Raw genomic sequence first — 15774 nt, 5'->3', positions numbered from 1 at the left:
ACTTGTGTGAATCCTACATATATTAAATTTCCTAAAGAGTTAAGACAATATACATTAATTTTTCCAAGGACAATATATTTTCTATGTAGAAGACTACACATATTATAATTAATTTACTATGATCTTAGAAATTAGAAAATCAAGAAGTGTGATTGTGTGAAAGTGAAGCTCCCTTCTTGGTTAGTATTTTTTTTTTTTTTTTTTTTTCTTCTTCTCTTTTTTCGTAGTGACCAATTGAATTTCAAAACACTTTAAGTCTTTAGTACAATGTATCAGTTAACCATCAATTCTCTGATTTGATTTGATTCTGAACTAGAATTATGACCTATAAAACTAAAATCGAATCAATTTACTATGATGCAGTTTGATTCGATTATCACCAATCGATTTCAGTTTTGATAAACGATTTTATTATATATTGACACCCTTATCCACAAGTTCGAACGTAGTGGTACCGGGGGCTCCTGCTTTCTGTCTTTTTTCAAGAAAAGAAGAGAATGTCCCCTTGAGAGATCCTTTCCACCAGGTATATAGCCAAAAACAGGGCTAGAAATCCCCCAAACCCCACATCGCCCTATCCTGGAAACCCCACCCCTTCTGTTCCTCCTAAAATGTTTGAGGAAAAAGTAAAGTAACCAGTGGCCAGTGGTGTGCATGATCTGTACTCGAATCATCTCTCCGTACAGGTAGAGGCGATCCGGACCACCCTAATTACTCATCCAGACTTCCCTTCCATAAGTATGGCCTTTTGGTAGTGTAGATCATTGCTGAGTCACACAAGGAAGGGGCAACGATGGAACTGCAAATGAAACCAGGGCCGCAACACCGACGGGAACAGCAACTGCAACTGCCGGAGCAGCCCCAGCAACAAAAGCCCTCCTCTTTTTCCCAGTCAATACCAGTCAATGGTGTCAAAGTAACGGAGGAGGAGTGGGTGATCTCGATTCGGGAGACGCTTGAACAAGCCCATCTCGCTTCTTCAAGGTCGAAGCTCTGCATTTACAGAGTCCCCGAATGCCTCCGAGAGAACGACGACAAGGCCTTCATCCCCCAAGTCGTCTCCCTGGGTCCTTACCATCACAAACGCAACGAGAGCCTCCGCGACATGGAAGAGCACAAACTGCGCTCCCTCAATCGGATTCTCAAGCGAACCAGTCAAGATGTCAAGCTCTACCTTGATTCCATCAGTGAGGTCGAAGTCCAAGCTCGCAACTGCTACGTAGGTCCAATCTCTCACACCAGCCACGAGTTCGTATATATCATGGTTCTCGATGGTTGCTTCATGCTCGAGATCTTCCAAGGTGCTATGGATGGCTTCGAGCAACTGGGCTACCAACGGAATGACCCAATCTTCGCATGGCACAGCGTTATGCACTCCATCCGCCAGGATATGGTTATGCTCGAGAACCAGATCCCACTCTTCATCCTCGATCGCCTCCTCGAACTCCAGTTTGGTGTCAATGGAAGACCAGGCGAGAGACCCCAAGCAGCCCAGCTCGCACTCAGGTTCCTCGACTTCCTCGACTCTCTCATGTCGACGGACGAGACATTGCGGAATAGATATTGGAAGAAGCGGACCAAATACGCAAACGCAGACCTCGACGGCCTCCATTGCCTCGACTTATTACGCAGAAAGCCCAAGGACTTGCCTACGAATTGGATGAGATGGAAGCCGAAGCCGTTGGATGCGATGAATAAGCCGCAGCAGCGGCAGCGGCAGCAACTGGTCCGCTGCGCAACAGAGTTGAGGGTGGCAGGGGTGAAGTTCAGGAAGAGGAATACAGAGCGATTCTGGGAGGTGAAGTTCAAAAATGGAACCCTTTGCATCCCAAGGCTGTTGGTCCATGATGGGACCAAATCGCTCTTACTGAACATGAAAGCTTACGAGCAGTGTCACATCGATTGTGGTAACGAAGTCACTTCTTACTTGATCTTGATGGACAATCTGATAAACTCGGCTGAAGACGTGAAGTACCTCCATAGACAAAAGATCCTGGAGCACTGGTTGGGTAGTAATGAGGAAGTAGCTAAGTTCTTCAACAGCTTGTGTCGACAGGTAGCGTTCGATTTCCAGGACAGTTATATCTCTAAGATGTCAGCGGACGTGAACAATTACTGCGATAGGAGGAGGAACGAATGGCTGGCTATCTTTAGGCAGAACCATTGCAGGAACCCATGGACCATCATCTCACTTTTTGCTGGGGTCGTCTTCTTGTTACTCACATCCGTGCAGACCTTTTACACCGTCTATGGCCACTATCGGCCCAGTTAGTTGAGCGTCGCGGAATTGGGGGTTCACAGTTGGGATTTGGCAGAAGTGATCCATCGTTTCCACTAGAAGTCGTAAAAATTCATTATATATAATGTTAACTAAATGGGTTCTTTCATTTTGGGGGACTAAGTGCTTATCGATTGTGCCAGGACCTGCAGGTTCAGGTGTGGTGTTTCGCAATTGGTGTTTTTCTGTTGGGTCTTTCAGTTTATCTTGGTAGAACCTTTTCTATTGTGGTTGAAGCCATGGCTGCCCGATGGGCATTATATGTAGCTGCTGTCAAGGGCTTCCAACAGGTGGAAGGTGATAATCTTCTTCTCATTCAAATTTTATCTAGTGAAGTGACTACTGTGTCGTGGCGCATCAAACCTATGATCGAGGATTGTGTAGATGATAAGCTTGCTGCCTTTTCAGTGAATCACTCTTGTTCTGTATTGTTGGGATTCTTCCCCTCCCCCTTCTTGTTGTCCCTTTTGTCTTTTGACTATCGTGGATGTCCTATTCCACACTGTACATGCTGCAAATTCTTCTCCTGATTAATGATAGTTGTTTTATTAAAAAAAAAAAAAAAAAAAAAACTCCCCATCTCAGGACTTTGTTTTCATCCAGACTATCCTCTCCTCACAATGTTTATCTTTACTTCCCCAGTTGAAATCTTAGAATTTCCTCTCATTTACAAGTGTATATTCTGGCACCTCTGCTCTACCCACACCATCACCCTTAATTTTTCCCTTCTTACCCTTCATTGGTTTTTAGGTCGATGGACAAATCCTTTTCACTACCATCATCCTCTGTTCACTACTTGACCGTTTAGATAAGGCTTGGGATCTCCATCAATCTAGTCACCTCACTGATCTTCGAATTGAGCGCCTCCTTGATGTGCACAACGACTAACTTATTGATCATGCTACCTTTTATCCAGCTAACAACACTGATAGTTCGGATACCAACTACCATTATCTTCTCGTAAGACATGTGCTTTATCAAAAAATCAAAGTGTGCTTTAATAATGTGCTTGTGTTGTAATAATGTAATGATGATTGTACTACTTACTTTTATGTGTCTGTTTGTACTATGTTGTATTATTTACTTTTATGTGTTTTAGCCTAATAATATACCAAGATCACCGTAGAAAGTAGAAACCATTCCAATATATCAATCAAAAAGTTTTCAATTCTAATATATTTTGGTAAATTTCGATTAGTGCGCATTTAAGAAAGTGGGTGGATAGATGATGCAAAGGCCCTTCACTGCTTCCCCCATTATCTGGAAATGGAAATTTAGGTTTGGACGTGTTTGATGATTTCATCTGCGATCGTCACATCGGTTGATGACCAAGCTCCCAATTTGCGGAACGTGCTCACTAGATCATCATCTCTCATATCACGTAATGGATTTACTAAAAAACGTAGAGGCATAAGGGTTTATGTGCATTATCAGAATGATTTTACTGGTAAACATTTTTTTTTTTCTGGTATCCATTTTTACACAATTCATATCATGGAGGAAATTTCTCTTCACCGAAGGTGATTTGAAAATCTCTCCCCTATGGGTTTGGGGAGAACAATGGGGAGGAACATCATTGATTTCATATGGTAGAGGGACAGTAATAACGACCTTTGATGAATGTATTATTCTTTTCCTCAATTGTTCTAAAGTCCTATCCAAATGGAGTGATGGCCATTGACTAAAGAGATTTTTCTTTACTATGGGTGAAAGAAAATTCAGTCCTACAAATATAGTATATAAAGACCACTAGTGACCCAATTAGAGTGCACATCGAAGTGCTACTGCTTGTGCACTACGACCAAGTGAATATTCATTTATTCACGCTGGGTCAGGCTTTTAGCCTGTTAGATCATTCTAACTCAAATTAGACCCAACCCTGCCAGGCAGCCCACTTCAATCCAGGCCTGACTGGGCCAAGATGAGCCGAGTTGACCACGGCGGCCCCTATTTTTGTAATTCCACAGTCAGTTCATTGAAAAGTCAAGTTAATCCATTCTCAATTCATAGGTGGATGGTTCTCTAAGCTTCCACTCAAATTGACAATTAGGGCATTTCTATTGCCTTTAATGTGCATTTAGCAAGCTTTGGAACAAGAACGTGAAGGTGATGAAGGCTATATTTTCATATAAGGCGGTGTTCCATAAAAATAAAAAATCAAAAAAAAAAAAAAAAATCTCATATATAAAGAGTGGGCTTGCTGTTAGGCTGTGTGGCTTAGTGTGAGGACATCCAATGGGAGTTTGATTTTTCATTTCGTCATGCAGTCTGGTAGCTTTCCTTTTTCATGTAGTTGTATGTAAGAGTTGGGCTAGTTAAGACCAACCAGGCCCAACTCGAATCTCATTCCCAACCCAACCCGCTGCTAAAATGCTCTAACCAAGCCCTATGTTCTACTTAATATGCCATTGACAATCTGAGGTTAAGGTTGACGTAGGTTCATTCAATCAGGGTCAGATTAGTCAAAACCGTGACACACCAGAAATGTTGCAGTCCTATGCATGGATTTAGTTCTTGGTATTGGTACTGGTATCGATCTCTATCGATACTAATCTGATCTGGATTGGTGTTGGAGAGGATCAGTGGATATCAGTCATTTTTGCCCGTTGTTTTTTAGAAGAAATACATTTTTATTATTTTACCCTCAAAAAATGATACGGGTAATCAATCCGGATCAATCAAGGATCGGGATCTATCTCAATCGATACTAATATGATATAGTCGATACAACCGATACGATACTGATACTTGAAACCATGGTGTATGTGATTGTGGGTTCAGCAAAATGAGGGAGTGCGGTCATGAAACATCTCTTGGGTACATTTTTCGGGGTGAGGGTGGAGGTGGAAGAGGGTGTTGATACATGGTAGGCTTTTTGTTTTTGTTTTGTTTTTTTTGTTTTTTTTTTGGTTTTGGTTTTTTTAGTTTCTTTTGTACTTATTATTGTTTTACAGCAGAAGTAAGTTATAACAAACTAACATCTATAGGGTTTACCAACAAATTTTCATGCAACAAACATCTATAAGATCTACTAATAAATTTCATTGCAACAAACATAATGTCTGAACCACATCGCATGGAGTTTTCTGTCTCTTGGAACTGTTGAGTAGTAGTGATAATTAGTTTTTGGCACCAGTAGTAGTAACAATTAGGACAATAACTGATTTAGTGATAATTAAGGGACGATTAGGTTTAAAGTCCTTTAGACAATATGTAGATTTGTTAACTTGGAGTTTCATGCTTGGTTTTATTGTGATTGGTGCTAAGAAGACGAGGAGTACATCCACATCTATGTATGGTTTCGTATATATCTTCTTGTGGAGAGCAATCTGTGGCTATTGCATCAATTGCCCTCTTCTTTCTTGATTAATTGTTCTTATCCTCTATCTTTGAAAATAGGTTTTCCATGGCATTGATTGCCCTCTTCTTTCTCGAGTAATTGTTCTTATCCTCTGTATCTGAAAATATATTTTCAATGTTGTCTTGAGTAATGGAGAGAAGATGTAGAGTGAGTAATTGGTCGAAGTGAGAGGTATTTGTAGTGTGTAATTGGATTCTAAAGATGGAAATAAGGGAAAAGAAAAAGAAGATATCCCCTTACCCGCTCTTCAGTGGAGACCCCAACCAACACTTGATCCTCTCATAAGCTCCAATATTTATCTGAAAAATTGATAGAACCAAAAAATATTTGGATAATAAAATGGACTAATATATGCAATAAATGAAGTTCAACATGCTATGAATACTATAGAAGCTATTAGAAAAAAAAAAAAAGTTTAGCAATATATACATTAATTTACCCATCCAATCGGAAAGAAGTACAAATATTTACAAATGCTGAACTACTGTTTACTTATCCAAAACTCCCTCTTCGTTGGTTGGGTTGGGGTTTTCTCTAAGTGGAGGTTTTGAGCCCTTTGACACCATTTTAATTGAAGGAGACTACGTAATTATTATTGTTATTATTTTTTTTCCAAGGGAATATGCTATGGTAGATTTTAATTAGTCCCTAAAAAATCACTCTATGCATATTAAAAACACTATATTTGACTTAGGTACTATGATGATGATTCACAAAAATGTAGAATAGAGTCCCAACAAACGAGTTAGATTTGTTATTTCTATGGAAATTACCTATTCTCATAGTAAAGCAAAAAATAAAAATCAAAAGCATTACCTACATCTAAGGTAAGGCCAAGTATATTAGGTGGATGTTGATGTTAATAAATCCTATGGGTGAAACAAAATTAGAGGGCTTCGGTTAAAAATTTAAAATTTTTCCTTTATTATATAAAATATTTCATTTGAGATCATGTACAAAAAAATGATGCAAAAATCAAATTTATCATAAGAAGAAACCAATGTGATGATATTTTCACCAAATATAAAAGATAATAGTTGTTGCTATATAAGTGAACAACTAAGTCCTGTGATCCTCCCAAACACACACACCGTTAAATGGTAGGTTTTTTGTTGGTTGTTTTAGTTTCTTTTGTATTTATTACTGTTTTTCCCCTTTCTTCTATATGGTATTTCATTCTATTTTTTTGTGCTCTACCCATTACAAGGCATGGGCTCCTCGGTTTAGAAATTGGTCTAACTATATGGGTTAGAAACCGGAACAATTTTCTCATTATATTCTTTTTTTTTCTTTAGACCGTAAGATAGATTATTGATCCAATTCAAAGTGAAATTTCACAGTAAAATAGAAAAATGGAATGCCTTTTTATTTCAAAATGAAAAATCAATAGAAAATAACAATCATCAAAGAGTATCACTACTCTCTAAGTTGAGAGGACCACTCAGGGCCTCTTGGTGACTCTTATCTAAGTGTGGTATTATCTCACCACTAGATAAATTCAAACTCAATGGGGCTTACAAAGTTTTCTGTCCGAGAGCAGCTCTGCACCATATACATAGAATTTTTATCATTTAAGATTTTTTTTTAAAAATAATTTTTATGGACCTATAATAAGTATACTTTTACCATAAGTTTCATATCATTGGTTTCCTCCAATGTTTTAGTCTTGACATTTGAAGTTGGATTGTCATAATTATCTTCTATCATCACAGCAACAGACATCTCGCTCAGGATAGAGAAATAGAAGAACAATGTCAAATGATCACCTTAAGGGAATGAATTCTTATACACAAATATTATGCAACAATATATAATAATTTACTCTATACATTGCTCACATTAAATGCATGCATTTCACTAACCGTTTGATATCATGCATTTTATATAGGTAATGAGATTACTATGTTCTGTGTTATCTATGATATAAAAATGATAATAGGGCCTTGTTGACTACTTGGGTTGGAGGTCCATCCATTGGGAGGATGGACATTGGGTCTAACTAGGGGATCCGTAGACCCCTAGGGGGCTGCACCAAGGAATGGGCCCAACTAGAAAAGGATTACTTATAATGTCCAATTGTTGGGAGTGGTCCAAATGATGATTTAATGGATGAATAAAATGGGGATTTAACTAGGTCCATCGTTCTATTATATTTGGGACATTTTCTATCTAATTTTATATTTTATGCTCAAATGAAGGAATTCCAAGTTTGGATATCATGATTAGCCAATATATATATATATATATAAATAAAAATAAATAAAAGAAAAATAAGGCTTATAGTCCTATTTTGCTACTTTCACTAGTCATTTTAAGTTGAAGTTGTACCAAGAGATGTTTGCATGGTCCTCTATCATATGAATTAACCTATGTATGATTAATACTATATTAATCTGACATCTGAGAACTAAATCCTTGCTTGAGAGAGAGAGAGTGAGAGAGAGCCTGAAAAATCTAGGATGAAAACATTTTGACTCGTATTGTTTTAGGAGAATATTTTTTGGGCTAATTAGGTTTTCATGATGGGACTGGCCTTGACTCCTCTGATCGCTTCCATTGTCTCTAAAACGACTCTCCCCAAAGTATTTTGTTAAATACGATACAATTGATATGGCCAATTCAATACCGATACTTTTTTCCGTTTGGACCTTGGTTTGATTACATGAGAAAATAGCACAGACCATGGTTTTGGATCTTTTCTGACAATTTCACTGAGCAATGTCTCCTGGTATTCAAAAACTTTTATAACTGATTCATTCCGAAACGAGGTTCTAATTGGGAGAGGCCATGGGATCGGTCAAGACCGATACCATTTCATATTAATTTGGATCGGACTGTATAACAAATCTATACGTGTTTTTTTAATTTTTTTTTTAAATCAGTTTTTATTACGATTTACTCTTGGACCATACATATTGGGATTGAAAAGATCAAAGATCAGGGATCGGTCAAAGCCGATACCTTTTTGATCCAACTGATACTGGTCGATACAATATGAATTGTAGAGCCATGTTCCGAAATCAGCTGGACCGATCCGGTTATTGATTCCATATTTTCTTAAGTCCAAACATGATTTCATGCCGAGTCCAGATTTTCTCGGTTGTGTCATTTGTAGACTCAAAAACATAAATAATCAGAATCCAAAATTGAGGAAAATTAAGACAAATTGGAGAGATTCATAAAACTCTAAATAAAAGAACAGACAAATTTAATCCTTCATGATACTAAGAGTACCATCATGCATTTAAAACTCATGAATGGTGATTCATTAAACCACTCTTTCTGAGATGAGGAAACCTTTCCACCTAATGTTATATGAAAATTTTAAAGTTGTATATAATCAAGGAAGTTCTTTGTATGATCTGAACATAAAACATACCTGTGAAAAGAATCAATTTAATATAAGATGGTAATTATAAGTTGTAATAAAAAAAAAAAAAATTTGACAGATAAAATGTATTATGTGTGCTTACACACACTATATCTAATCATTTTAAAAGAAAAAACATGATTTGTATCATTTAAGAAAATTAAAAAATAAATTTTAAGTGCCAATTTGCATACACTTACCTGAAGTATCATATAATTGGTTTCCTCCAATGTTTTAGTCTTGAATTTGAAGTTTGCATTGTCATAATTATTTTCTATCATCATAGCAACAAACAATTCGATTAAGATAGGAAATAAGAAAAACAATGTCATATGACCACCTTGGGGAAATGAGTTCTTATAGACAAATATTATGCAACAATGTGTGATAATTTTCTGTATACGTTGCTCACATGAATTGCATGCATTTCACTAACCATTTGCTATCATGCATCTTATAAAGGTATGAGATTTTTATGTTTTATGTTATCTATCATGACTAAATGATATTAAATCCTTGTCAGCAATCCAAGTAAAAAATAGATTGGTTTTAATGTCCACTTGGTGAAAGTGGTCCAAACCAAAGTTAGTAAATTTGCGTATAATACGCAAATTTTTGCCGTATTTGAACGCTTCAATCAAAAAATCATAATTTGACTTATCAATCCAAAAAATGCATATTATACGCGTATTTTATAGGTACCCATATTATACGTATTTAAAACGTGTATAATATGTTTTATTCTTATTAATACATTTAATTTGGGAACCAAAAAAAAAAAAAAACACTCAACCCCAAAGTCAAAATGACACTTCTCCCTTTTAGTAGGTTTCTCGATTTTGAGAAAAATGTGGATGACACTCATCTCCCTTTCTTATTTTATTAATTCCAACCCCTCTTTTCGTATTTCCCTTTCCTCTCTCTTTTATTACCTTATACCCTTTATTTAACTTAATTTTAAGCTTATCATAAATCTATATTTATTAGTCAAGAACCTTATTTGTCCACGTTCCACCCTCTTGCTCCTATATCAAAAAATGAAATTTATTAATGACTGAGGGTTTTATCACTATTTGGGTCAATAGACCTAGTCATCGGATGATTTGATAGAAGTTTATTCCATGGAACATAGGTATTAGAAAGAACAATATGATTGGCATTCCAAACTGGGGTGTCTGGATGAGGTAGAGACATATAACCATAAACCATCCCAACCCTGTTGTCCTCATTAAAATTAGAGAAAGTTTCCTCCAACCAAGTATTGAGAGTAGCACCGAAGTTTTTTAAATCTTTGATAATTGTCTTCCAATCCAAGATTTGCTCACTATGTACAACTAGAAGTAAATCATCTTTGGTTCTTCCTTTAAAATTAACAATTGGAATTAAGCAAAGCACAACCAAAATGCACCCTCGAGTCATCAACATTACGACCAAGAGTAGGACAAAGAGAAATGCATAAATCATTGTCTCTATCTTCGGATTCAGGTGGTTGAAAATTTGTGGCTTCCTCAAGGCCCTTACTATTGTCCTCTACAACATCTCCCATAGAAACTTCAATGGCTCTACCAACGGGCCTCCAATGACTACTCGAGGCGACATAAGAAGTGATCAATGGATCAACATGAACAGGGCTATAGATGCAGATCTATACTAATAGTTGCAATCCCATTATTAGGATTAGTTTCATGAGCTGGATTACTGGAGCCAATAATCGGGGTGAAAGCCTCCCTTCCCCAACTTCAATGCTGGTAATGCCAATGATAACATTATCGCATTCATCCATAATAGTAACATTCCCTATAGCCTTATGGTTCCCAGCTACAGAAGTATGCAGCGTCAGAGCCATACCATTAGAAACTACATTCACAGATTCCTTACCAGTAGCCTCCTTACATTGGTGATTCAAATCCGGACTCTTTTTGCAATAGTTGTTAATCACATGTCCTAACTTCGAGCAACCCTGGAAAAACAAGGTTTTCTTTCATAGACCAATTTCTGAAAGAAACCAGTTGAACCACAACTAATCCAGATACGGTCAGGATAGTTCTCCCGGAGATCAATCTCTACACATGCCCTGGCGGCAACCGTTCGTGTGCACCTAGATATCGTACTATCAACCTTCAAAACTTTTCCAACCGCTCCTACGATTGATAAGAAATAATTTCCTTAGTAAAAATTCACTAGGTGGTTGCAGGTACACCAGTTGCAAATGGAGAGTATGGTTAGAATTGCTGGTAAAGAGATGGAGTTGATAGGTCAGTTATTAGATTTTGGCTATCATGATATACTCGTTGGACTCTCCACCTACCTGATTAGGCATGTAGGAGCATGTTGCTCTGCCCAAGATCCAAATGCCACTCTAGAGAACCACAGTTCAAGGTATTGGTATTTTCAATAAAGAAAACCATAATGGTGGTATTGGTGCATGAAGGCTAAAATGGTTAAAAAAATTAAGGTATCGGTATTTTGAGGGGGCGACCTAATATGATCGATCTAAGACAATGTGGACAACAGCCTAATTACACTGTAACTACAAGGAAAGAAAAATCATTGGTTAGAATGGAGTATTTAATTATCAAGGAAATGGCATGATTTGAGGTATTTAATCTTATCCTAATAAGATCTTGAAGGCTTGAGTTCTATTTGATCTCAAAATAGAAGAATGCAATCTAATTCTTGGCAATATTGAACAAATATGGCCCTACAGAACTGAAATGAGCAATAAAATAAAGAAGCTCTAGCTTGAAGGAGAAAACAAAGATAAATAAATTAACTAGAACATCCAAAGCAGAAAGTGTAAGGGTGAAATTAATTAATGCGAATAATGAAGTCTAGGTCAAGATGGCTTCTCCCAAGGTCACACGAAAGTAAGATGAGAATTATAAGTAGTCATGCTAAAGGATAGAACTTCAAAGTAAGATGGCAATTATAGGTTGAAATCATTCTTGAAAATTTTAGAAACTACTTTTGATATCCAAATCTGGGTTAGTCCATGGAAAGGAGAATGGTGGTGTATATACTATGTGATGCAATTAAGCCAACAATCCAGATCGAGTACAGATTTCCAAGAATATGAAGATGTGTCTAGCATATTGAACCTTCTCTCTCTACTATTAATAATTATTCTTATTCTTCTTCTTCTTCTTCTTCTTCTTCTTCTTCTTCTTCTTATTATTATTATTAGTATTATTATTATTAGGGTAATTTACAACGTCACCCCCGGAAGAATGCCAATAATAGAGAAACACCCCATTTCTTTCACCAAATTGGACTCGGACCCCCTACCGTCAATCAACGTTACATAATATACCAAGAATGCTGACATCAGCAGTTAATATTTTTTCTAAATTCCATTTTTCCCTTCAAAATAATGGAGTACCAAAATTGCCCTTAATGGTTCTATTCCCAAAATCGAATGAGGAGGAAAACCTAACTCACAACTCAACTATGACGAGTCGCGTGAGTTACTGAGTAAGAGAAGAATGTTGGAGAAGAAGATTGATAGGAACTTTTAGATCAGTGGCTGCAACACCTTCTGGTAGCGTCTACGGAGGCTGCGAACCCCCTCCGGCGATTACAGGTATGTTATCCTGCCTCCTTGTCTCATTTAACCCTTTTATTCATCATCCCCAAATCGATTTCACAACCCTTACTCACTACTCACTTCTAACGGGTCACAAGTCAGCCTCAATGAGTTGAGAAGAAGAACGGTGGGCTTGCAGATCGGCGGCTGCGAACACTCTTCTCAGAGGTGCTTGTTGCTTCTCTGCTGTTGTTTCTAGGCAGAGCATATGCAGGTTCATGGGTCTATCTTCGGCGTCTCGTTGAACACACAAAATCCCAATAGAGGACAAGAGATCAAAATGGGAAAATAGAGGAGAAAAAAAAAAAAAAAAAAAAACAAAAAAAAAAACAAAAAAAAAACAAAACAAAACAAAACAAAAACAAACAAACATATCTTCTCGCCTGCGACAGAAGTTGGATGGGAAGCACTACTCGCCGGGGACAAAAGGAGAAGTATTTGTCGGTGACTGTCCTCTCTATCTCTGCTAGAACTCGTCTGAACCCTTGGTTGTAGGTAGGGAGAAGAGGAGAGAAGGAGAGAAGGAGAGATAAAAGGGTAAGGAGGGGTATTTTTGGGATAATGAAAAATGTCTAATTTATCAGTTTTTACTCATAAGGGCAAAAACGTCATTTCAAAGTATCATGTAACGCTGACTGACGGTAGCGGGTCCGAGTCCAATTTGGTGAAAGAGAGGGGGTGTCCCTCTAATATTGGCATTCTCCAGGGGGTGGCATTGTAAATTACCCTTATTATTATTATTATTATTATTATTATTATTATTATTATTATTACTATTATTATTATTATTATTATTATTATTATTATTATTATTATTACTATTATTATTATTATTATTATTATTATTATTATTATTATTATTATTATTGTTTTAATAAAATCTAATGTTTTATTAATAAATTAATTCAGATGATGGAATCTTTGAACGCTATATCGAAATTTGAAAGTTATATTTAATGAAGGATTTATCTGGGACCTGGGATAGCCCTAGAATTATATTAAAAATGAAACTAATAAAAAGAAAAGGGAGACGTAACCCACCTTACCCCAATTTAGGATAGACAAGTTACTCTATCACTCTCAAAACCCAAAAGGAAACACGTATAAAATAACTATTGTAGACTCCTGGAACCATAGAAAATTAAATTTATTGTAGACTCACATGCAAAATTAACTAACCGATCCGCTATTTAATTGCTTTCAATTCCTGAAATGAACATGAGGTGTGGGCTCTCGAGGAACTTCTTTGTATGATCTGAATATAAAACATACCTGTGAAAGGAATCAATTTAACATAAGAAATATATACAACTTGATTTTTTTTTTCTTTTTTTAAAAGGGAATCGAAGTAAGTATTATAAGCATAACCTTGTCCAAGAGATAACAACAACCCAGTCCATCCAAATTCTACAAGCTCACTAACAAATGAAATAGATTAACTCAAAACAACAACACAAAAAACAACTCGTGATCCAACCTGAATAATACTAATAATAGATCCACAAGACAGAACTAGGCTAAATATAATACCACGACTCCATCAATCACTGAATTTGAACATCGATGGCTAAAAAATTAGATCATATTTTCCCTTGGGGAGCAGGGACTAGAATAAGTTGGAATGGAAGGCGTTTGGGGTTAAACAGTTTGCATTCCACAGTTCACTCATTGCATTAGTCAATGGTATATTGATATATGGTCGCCATATTGCATTTTTGGCAACAAAATTTCTTTTTACGATTGCCAAGAACTGTCGCTAAAGATTCCTTTTCTTATAATGACTTGTCTTGCAAAAAATAATTTTCATTCTTTTTTTTTTTAATTTCTAACAAATAAAATATACTATAGGTGCTTGTAATCAGATTAATTGAAAGAAAGTGATTTTTCTCAATCAAGAAAAGAAAAAAAAAAATAGTATTTTTTATGGCCAATTTACATACACTTACCTCAAGTAACATATAATTGGTTTCCTCCAATGTTTTAGTCTTGAATTTGAAGTTTGCATTGTCATAATTATTTTCTATTGTCATAGCAACAAACATGATTGAGATAGGAAATTAGATAAACAATGTCATATGACCACCTTAGGGAAATGAGTTCTAGACAAATATTATGCCACAATGTGTTAATTTTGTTTATACATTGCTCACATGAATTGCATGCGTTTCACTAATTGTTTCTTGTCATGCATCTTATAAATGTATGAGATTTCTATGTTTTCTATTATCTATCATGAATAAATGATATTAAGGCTTGTTAGCAAGGAATGGGTTCAAGTAAAAAGGAGTTGGTTTACACCAACGTTCTCATGTGTCTATCATTCTCATTTCCATATGAAAAAAATAAGGAAAAAAAAACTCTCTAAGTGCATGGCTTACACTAGTATTCTCATGCATGTGTCTATCATTCTTTTTTCCCTATGAAAATGACATTTATACTCCATATTTTGGGGGGATAAAAATCGTCTGTTTTTCTCATCCCTGTTTTTCTTGTGTTTTGCTAGTTGAGATGACATGTGTTCAATTCATCATCAACGGTCAATATTAATTCGATTGGGTGAGGGTTATTATAATCTTGACCGTTCGCTTAAAGTAATGCCACATGTCATCTTCTACAGCTAGCAAAATAAGAAAAATAGGGATGAAGAAAATCAGACGATTTTTTTTCATTTTGAGGAGGAGAGAGAGAGATAAAGTGCTGGCACAAAACATGCCAGAACCACTTTTCAGAAGATAAAAAAGAACGGCAGGTGGGGAAGAACGGTAAGAGGAGAGAATGGGCCCTTGAGATAATCTTTCCACCTGGATATAGCCAAAAAAGGGGTACATAAAAATCCCCCCAGCCACACATCGCCCAATCCTGGAAACCCCACCCCTTCTGTTCCTCCTAAAATGTTTTGAGGAAAAACGTAAAGTAACCAGTGGCCAGTGGTGTGCATGAGCTCTGTTTTTTTTATTCATGTTTTTACTTGTTTTGTTACTTGCAGAACACGACACGTGGATAACTTTAAGACCAACGCATTGGATGTAATAATCATCACTCAACCTTGACCGTTGATCTTAAAATTGTCCACGTGTTGTGTTATGCAGGTAACAAAATAAAGAAAAACAGGGATGAGAAAAATAGAGGATTTTCATCCCCTAATTACTCATCCAGACTTCCATAAGTAGGGCCTTTTTTAT

General features: G+C 36.5%; 1 protein-coding gene across 1 annotated transcript; it reads left to right on the top strand.

The window, feature by feature from the left end:
* The first annotated feature begins 575 nt into the window (after window positions 1-575).
* LOC122092416 (UPF0481 protein At3g47200-like) lies at window positions 576-3410 on the top strand. The gene has a single exon (XM_042662733.1). The coding sequence runs from the start codon at window positions 794-796 to the stop codon at window positions 2270-2272; it is 1479 nt and encodes a 492-aa protein (XP_042518667.1). The 5' UTR covers window positions 576-793; the 3' UTR covers window positions 2273-3410.
* Window positions 3411-15774: the final 12364 nt, after the last annotated feature.

Source organism: Macadamia integrifolia, chromosome 10 (assembly GCF_013358625.1).
Source record: "Macadamia integrifolia cultivar HAES 741 chromosome 10, SCU_Mint_v3, whole genome shotgun sequence".
NCBI lineage: Eukaryota > Viridiplantae > Streptophyta > Magnoliopsida > Proteales > Proteaceae > Macadamia > Macadamia integrifolia.
This window is presented reverse-complemented; position numbering and strand designations above follow the sequence as displayed.